Source organism: Branchiostoma lanceolatum, chromosome 4, assembly GCF_035083965.1.
Source record: "Branchiostoma lanceolatum isolate klBraLanc5 chromosome 4, klBraLanc5.hap2, whole genome shotgun sequence".
NCBI lineage: Eukaryota > Metazoa > Chordata > Leptocardii > Amphioxiformes > Branchiostomatidae > Branchiostoma > Branchiostoma lanceolatum.
This window is the reverse complement of record NC_089725.1, coordinates 435,302-442,995: the sequence shown is the minus strand read 5'-3', so window position 1 is coordinate 442,995 and position 7,694 is coordinate 435,302. Positions and strand designations below refer to the sequence as shown.

The 7,694-nt window shown below is 40.7% G+C and overlaps 2 protein-coding genes across 2 annotated transcripts; one reads left to right on the top strand and one right to left on the bottom strand.

Annotated features, from left to right (window-relative positions):
• Positions 1-986: 986 nt before the first annotated feature.
• LOC136432165 (uncharacterized) lies at positions 987-4,025 on the top strand. Its single transcript, XM_066423186.1, has 2 exons — positions 987-1,093; positions 1,571-4,025. Exons 1-2 carry the CDS (start codon positions 990-992, stop codon positions 2,109-2,111), a joined length of 645 nt encoding a protein of 214 aa, XP_066279283.1. The 5' UTR covers positions 987-989; the 3' UTR covers positions 2,112-4,025.
• A 2,040-nt stretch (positions 4,026-6,065) lies between these two features.
• Positions 6,066-6,694, bottom strand: LOC136434027 (uncharacterized). Its single transcript, XM_066426678.1, has 2 exons — positions 6,519-6,694; positions 6,066-6,248 (listed from the first exon to the last, which is right to left on the bottom strand). The coding sequence occupies exons 1-2, from the start codon at positions 6,692-6,694 to the stop codon at positions 6,110-6,112; spliced, it is 315 nt and encodes a 104-aa protein (XP_066282775.1). The 3' UTR covers positions 6,066-6,109.
• Positions 6,695-7,694: the final 1,000 nt, after the last annotated feature.

Genomic DNA, 7,694 nt, shown 5'->3' with positions numbered 1-7,694 from the left:
ATATATGTATCATACAATCATGCGATATATCTGTGCTGCCATGTGCAACCTCACCATGTTCATGTACATGTACAACCATTCTCACTATTTCCATTGTCTATAATGCGGTAATTCTTCCATAGACAACTCTACGCTGGTCATACACAGTATGTTAGCAGGGAATTGTGACGCATTCGCATGGCTACCTTTCAATGTAGAATCATGGAATTGTTGAAAAGGGGGATAAATAAACCTTTCAATGATATATGATCCTGTACAATTGATAAAGTGATATAGTATATACTGTTCTGATTGCCATAAATATATTAGCACAACTTCTGATGATAATTTGTTGTTTTGATATGTTGAACACAGAATGCGGGGACGGCAGCTCTACAGAAGACGAGACCAACAGTCCCTGCGACGTCTCTCCTTCTGCAAAAGAGGAGGGCGAGTGGTATCGAAAGGACAGGGTCTTCGCACGAGACGACAAGGAAGCGTGCTTCGTTGTCCATCTGGAGAGGATCCCAATGTTCCACATCGCCACAACCGTTGGGCCTTGCTTCATCCTGGTAGTGCTGATGATCATCACCTTTATCATGCCCATCGACAGGGGAGACCGGATCTCGTTTGGAGTGACTATTCAGCTCTCCATGGTCGTGTCTCTCGTGTTTGTCACTGAGGTACTTCCTGTCAAGTGAGCTCTGCCGTTTTTTGGTAAGTTAAGATAGGTTAAGCCAAGTCGTGTTGTTTTTTTACAAATATTTTGAATAGATCAGGTTAGTGAATTAATGGTTCACAACGTTTTTTAACAAAACCAATGATTTTCATCTGCCTGCATTTCGGTGGACTGTCTGATAAAAAACACTGGTATAAATAACTCTATTATCCACTGTTTTTGCAAATAGATTGAAACAAAAGCAGTTTGTCATTCTACTTCTTCGGCATTCTGTTAAATGTTTTACATGGATGATGTTACAGCCATGCTGATTGTTGTATGCATGGGGCTGATGGGACTCTTCCTCTTCTTCACCATGGGCATCATCAAGCTCCACGACAAGGAGGGTAGTCTGCCTCCGGACGCGAAGACTTTCTTTCTCCGTTACATGGCAAAGTACGTGCTCAAGGTCGTAACAATAGCTTAGACTAAAAAGGGAAATACATTGCTACAATGGGGAAATACAATTTTAAGATCACATACATTGAGGATTGATCTTTGGTATTACACAGCATTTTTTGCGGTACAGTTAGATAGGTGGCACTATTGGGTAGATGTGAACGGCATGCAGGATTTAACCATGGTCTGAGTACTGACCACTGGAGGCCATAGACATGCCCTGGGAAGTGTCAACAAGATCCCCCCCCCATGTAAATTTTGCATATATTTTGCTATCTTTGATGCAATTTGCTTTTCAGTCGAAACGCGTACATGATATATCATAGATTTCTAAATTGTTGAGCACGAGCTACCAGCTGGTATCTAATCCATTGATTGTGACTACTAGGTTTTGGCATCCTATGTGAGAGGTTGTACCAGCACGTCCATAGATGAACTTTCATTTCATATCCTTCCCGTCAATGTTTTGTTAAGGATGCTCCTACTGGGAGACCTCACAAAGAAGAAGCGTCCAAGCGACGATGGAGAGACCAGTGACATCTTCATGGAGCTGACCAACGTCGCCTTCGACGCGGAAGACGCGAAGGCGGCCTCCGGGGAAACCCCTTCCGGAGAAACCCCTGCCGATGTCTCCGGCACATCCAGCCACTCGTTCGCCCTTCCTGCCACGACCGAGCCAACTGTCAGGAAGCGGTCCACCTTCCAAGGCAGTCCCTCGCCTTCCGTGCGTTCCGCTGATGTCTCCAAGGCAACCGCCCAGCCTACTGCAGCTCTGGAGGCCTCCGGTTCTGCCAGCCTGCTGATGCTGATCTCAAGTGTGAAGGAGCTGAAGACAGAGCTGTCCAAGGCAGTAAACAACCAGACAGAGGAGCTGGCCGAGGTGATGAAGAAGGAGAAAGATCCGGAGGTGTCCGACTACACCCTTCTGGCCAAGGTCCTGGACAGGCTGTGCCTTGTCCTATATGTCATCAGCATCATAGTGGCCGTGCCCACCACAATGTATCTGGGCAAGTAAAGATCTGGTTTGGATTCGGATCTGGTTGTGATGAGACGCAATAAACACACCCAAGCAAACTGTGACACGTTTTAAATCAATAAAGTAGTTACCCCAAAGATAGAACGTACATAATATTCATCTGAGCTCCAGATGATGGTTAATAGTCTAAAAATTTGGATCTAGCTTGATGTGTGCAGAGTATATGACATTTGAAAAGAAAATTCAGTAACAGTTTGTGCTTTCTTCTTTTCAGTTTATTTAATTATTTATCTATCTAGCTAGGAAAATAGATATTTCCTAAAGGTGTTTTCAATGTGTACTTGGTGGAAGACGCTAAACGTAGATAAGACAAGATGTCATATTAATACTTCTGTTAATTTTCAGTTCATCTACTTATTTATTTATTCAACCAGGAAAGACATATTGACTGTGGTGTATTCAATGTGTACTGAATTGAAGACCCATTCATAGATTTAACAATGCAAGATGCAATTGGTGTGTTTTCTCCTGTTCAGTTTATCTACTTATTTATTCATTAATATTACCAGGAAAGACATGTTGTTTAGAGGTGCCTTCAATGTGTACTTGGTGGAATAGATAAGACAAGATGTAACATTTATGTTTTCTGTTCAGTTTATTTAGTTTATCATCTAACCAGAAAAGACATATTGCCTAATTTGTTTTTTGTAATGGGTGGAAGACGCTGAAAATGGATAGTTACCAAATATCTTCTTGAAAATATCCTGTACCTCATGTCTTAGATGAACAGTCTAGAACACTGTACCTCATGTCTAAGATAAACAGTCTAGAACACTGTACCTCATGTCTAAGATAAACAGTCTAGAATACTGTACCTCATGTCTAAGATGAACAGTCTAGAACACTGTACCTCATGTCTAAGATGAACAGTCTAGAACACTGTACCTCATGTCTAAGATAAACAGGCTAGAACACTGTACCGCATGTCTAAGATAAAAAGTCAAGAACACTGTACCTCATGTCTAAAATGAACAGTCTAGAACACTGTACCTCATGTCTAAGATAAAAAGTCAAGAACACTGTACCTCATGTCTAAGATGAACAGTCTAGAACACTGTACCTCATGTCTAAGATGAACAGTCTAGAACACTGTACCTCATGTCTAAGATAAACAGTCTAGAACACTGTACCTCATGTCTAAGATGAACAGTCTAGAACACTGAGTCTGTTAAGTCTTGTTTTGTTCACATCTTTCACATCATAGACATAGATTATGACGATGATGATTAGCATGAGTTATCAATGAGGCATTTATTTACAGGCTGAATGTTAGACGAAGAGTTTGGAAACACACAATGTTAGTTAAAGCTGGAAAGTCCCTGTAGCTGTAAGTATCGAGCTGTTACATCTAGGCTCTTAACTGTTCTTAATCTGTGATAGCATTGGCAACAACAAAAAACATATTATTACAATTGTACGAGACCAGTTCAAGGATATTTCAGCAACAATTTCGGACTTGATCAGGCAGTTTCATTCAGCATTGATAATTATGTTTTTAATCTATGCATATTGTGTACAAACAGTATGTAGATTTAACGATACTGTTCTTTTCTATCCTGAAATGTCTTTTTATTATATGTGCTCTGCAACTGTTAGTACTGGCCCACAAAACCCAACTCGTTCCTTTACAAGAAAAATGCCACCGTTTTGTGAGCAGGGACAGTCTAATTTATTGTCAGGTGCAATGATTTCATCAAGCAATAGAACTATTAGTAGGTGGAACCTAGGGGGGCTCACGTTTTAGTGTGTATTTGGTTTAAGTGCTCAGGGGCCTTGCATTGTGTATTGAATATGGCAGAGTTAAATAACTGCTTTCTTTTCAACTTGCTATCTGGCGAGAATCTAGCACACAATATGTACATTTTGAAGGGTTTTATGAGCAATAAATGGAAAGTAGAGGAATTATCTGTGGTGTTCAATTATTGCCTCATTTGGTCTGCATTTAACCACCATTTGTTAGTTTGTAGTGCGCAAGATTTAAGTTATAAATCGATATATGTTGATAGAGTTATTAGGACCCAAATGACTGTGTATCTCTGTTATATTGTATCTGACCCTTACCTCTTCCCTCATGACCTCAATGAAAAGCGGCTTGCGTGCCAATTCGAGCTTCCCATGAATAAACAAAGGTTCAAACAAACAAAGCTAACATTAGAGAGCACTTGCCCTGAGAGGTCAAAGGAAGTCAAAGGAATATGCAATAAGTTCTGTGTTCTTTTTAGGGCTTAACATGTGAACGCGTGTTCTTTTGACTAAGAAAATATTTGAACATTCTTATATCATAATCCTTTCTGCACGACAGTGATCAATTTAAAATACGCCTGAAAGTGTTTTTGATAAATTACAATATATTCAAAAGTGTTGGCCATCTTTAATTCCGTGTGATGCAAATGCAAACAAATATGAATGTTGATGTTGTCATCCCAATTTTGATGCTAATTAAACCGGTGATGTACGGAATAAGTAAATCACTGATTATTCTGGAAATGAGCTATGGTCTAAATACACGTTGCTGCAGCTGCCTATTAGTAACGACCTGCATATGATATGAAACTCCTTTAGATCGATTTCGCCGATGTGGCTTCTTCGGTGGCTAAGGCTTAAATGACACAAGTTCATGAAGTTCTCACTTAAATAACATCCAGTGCATATCGCCCTTGACCTCAGATGACCTTACATGGCTTCACCTATTGTTCTAGAACAATTAAAACGTGTCACAGGTCTAATGTTTACACAATCGAGAGATGAGAGATGCGTCTTCTTCATAGTGTTGTCTTCCCCCTTCGCTGATTTCTTGCTCTGGCGTGTAGCTCTGGCGTCTCAGCTTTTTGTAGGGCTTGAAGATCACGTAGATGACGTTCTAGGACTGTCTCCTCTCGGTGGTGTGGTGGGCAGAGCCGTTGTTGTGGCGCACTTGGTGGTACTTTCGTGTCTTCCTTGTGCTCGACTTGGCGGCGGTGTTTTCTTCCAGGTTGCGTCTTGGTAGAAGGTACTTCTTGCTTCTGTGTGCATTCCTTTGATGTACGGGATCTTTCTGGGTCCGGAGTTCCAGAAGATACTACAGCGAGTCCCATCCAATGAGAAATATACATAGGAATTGGGGAAGGAGGCACTGAAGCTAACCGACATCTTTCGCACCGCAATCGTCCTTCAGTAAGACATCTGGAGCCGCATAGTTCACGTTTGGAACCTTTATTCAGCCATTTGCACAAATCGATTTCGCGGATGTAGCTTCTTCGGTGGCTAAGGACTTAACCCTTTATGTTTTATCTGAACGAGTAGTGTCTGGTTAAATACCAACACATTGTCAGGAAAAGGCAAACAACACTGACCTCCTGCGTACGTGCCTCCGTATGATCTAAAGGAGTTTCATATCATATGCAGGTCGTTACTAATAGGCAGCTGCAGCAACGTGTATTTAGACCATAGCTCATTTCAAGAATAATCAGTGATTTACTTATTCCGTACATCACCGGTTTAATTAGCATCAAAATTGGGATGACAACATCAACATTCATATTTGTTTGCATTTGCATCACACGGAATTAAAGATGGCCAACACTTTTGAATATATTGTAATTTATCAAAAACACTTTCAGGCGTATTTTAAATTGATCACTGTCGTGCAGAAAGGATTATGATATAAGAATGTTCAAACATTTTCTTAGTCAAAAGAACACGCGTTCACATGTTAAGCCCTAAAAAGAACACATGCAGTACTATTTATGTTATTATGATTTTTGACATGGTGACACAATAGAAATCCATAGAATTACTTCAATCAGCCCTATGTTCTTTGCTGGCACGACTAAATATCCACGATATTAAATGGCAATATATGCATTAATGTAGAATCATTAAGCTGTAAATGTGTTTCGTTGTAATTTGGACGTTTGTGTTTGTGAAACTTGATTAACGCTAAATAGAAAAAAATATCTATAACTGTGTAAATCAGGCGCCTTCATCAAAGTTGTTGCTCATGCTTTGGTGTCCATGATGATGACGGGGTTATCAACGCCCCAGGCTCTCTTGGGAGGCGGAACCATGGTGTGAGTCAGCGGCACGTCGTGAAACTGGTAGGAGTCTACCTTGGGCACTTTGCTCTTCTTCTTGACCCTGAAGGTTTGGAAAAATAACATGACATGTATAGAAACTATGCCCATTTCGCCGTATCCATAACACTATTACAGGAATTATCAGGCCTAATTTGCAAATGGTGTCATTATCTTATTTGCTGATGAAAAGCAGACAGCAATGTGTTCGCATTCATAAAAAACTTCGAACGATTTGCTCTGGGAGATAAAAGTGGAGAGAATGTCAAGTTTTCCTTGTTCTCAATGTAGAGAAGACGAACTGCCAATATTGTATGACCCATGCGACACTCACCACAGGCAAAATGTCACAGCGATGACCAAGGCGATGACGAGGAAGACAGAAGCGTCGATGGTGACAAAGAGCGCCGGGACGTGCATGTCGTCTGTGTTGTCAGGATCACCGGTAGGAGTCGGAGTTTCATCTTCCAGGTAGTCCTGAAGCGAGCCAAATTCTATACCCGTTACCATCTTTTGTATATACATTGTCATAACATGCATTATCATTACCGTTTAATGTACGCTCGTATATGTATTATTGCCTTTAACATACACCTCTAGAACTGAACCTAGAAATCAAGATACTGTCATGAGTAATGAGTTGCGGAATATGTTTAGGAAAAGTGTCCTTTCTTCATATGAATCAATTAACCACATGACCATGTCCAAAGAAAACGCTTTGAATCCAAATGATTCAGCTTCAATTAAGAATAAAAAAGAACGAGGAAAAATGGAGAAAATGATACTAATAAACCTTCCAAAACTCCTGAAGTTATAGAATACCATGTAGCTTCGTACATTATCTGATTCTTATATAAAGTTAAACTTTATAAATCCACATTTAGTAAATCTACGTATTTAAAGCTTAAGGTCGCAGACCACAGTATTTCGCCTATGGTTAAGGGCCCCAAAGTGAGCAGCTTCGACGCTTCAACATTTATAGTAGGGTGCACAATCAAAGTGCAAGATTTTGATATGGTTGACGTCAGGGTTCAATCTACAAAATATGTGAAAATGAGCTTCAATTTGACTGCTCGTTCTCTTTTAAAAGCCACTTTGATATGACCCCAGCGGAGGTCATCATACTGCAGCCGACGCACAATAGTCGGATGGTAACAATATTCAGGCGCGAATCCAAGACGATCGAACAAACATCGTAACCCAACCCATACAGTCTCATATCTGACGTATTCCTCTACCATTTACCAGTATTTCCACCTCGCTAACGTGCACAGAAGAAAAACTACGGCCTTTTCAAGCAATGTGACACACAACTTTATACCCGAACTAACATTGGGGACGGGGTTCGCCCATTAGTACTGTGTTCTGCGACCTTAAAGATAGCAAAAGAATTATGCCCCCCCCCCCCCCCCCCCTTGTGGCAGTTTTTTCCATTAGGTTTCGGATGGCCTAGAAACGGGAGACAGCGCCTTCTCTAAAGTATTTGCATTCAACGGCAATTTCAATGTAC

Excerpts from the sequence above, each read along its gene's own strand:
- LOC136432165 (XM_066423186.1), top strand. The coding sequence starts at position 990 with ATGGGACTCTTCCTCTTCTTCACCATGGGCATCATCAAGCTCCACGAC. Across the intron at positions 1,094-1,570 it reads TTTCTCCGTTACATGGCAAA|GATGCTCCTACTGGGAGACC; the intron begins GTACGTGCTCAA and ends TGTTTTGTTAAG.
- LOC136434027 (XM_066426678.1), bottom strand. The coding sequence starts at position 6,694 with ATGGTAACGGGTATAGAATTTGGCTCGCTTCAGGACTACCTGGAAGAT. Across the intron at positions 6,249-6,518 it reads GCTGTGACATTTTGCCTGTG|GGTCAAGAAGAAGAGCAAAG; the intron begins GTGAGTGTCGCA and ends CCAAACCTTCAG.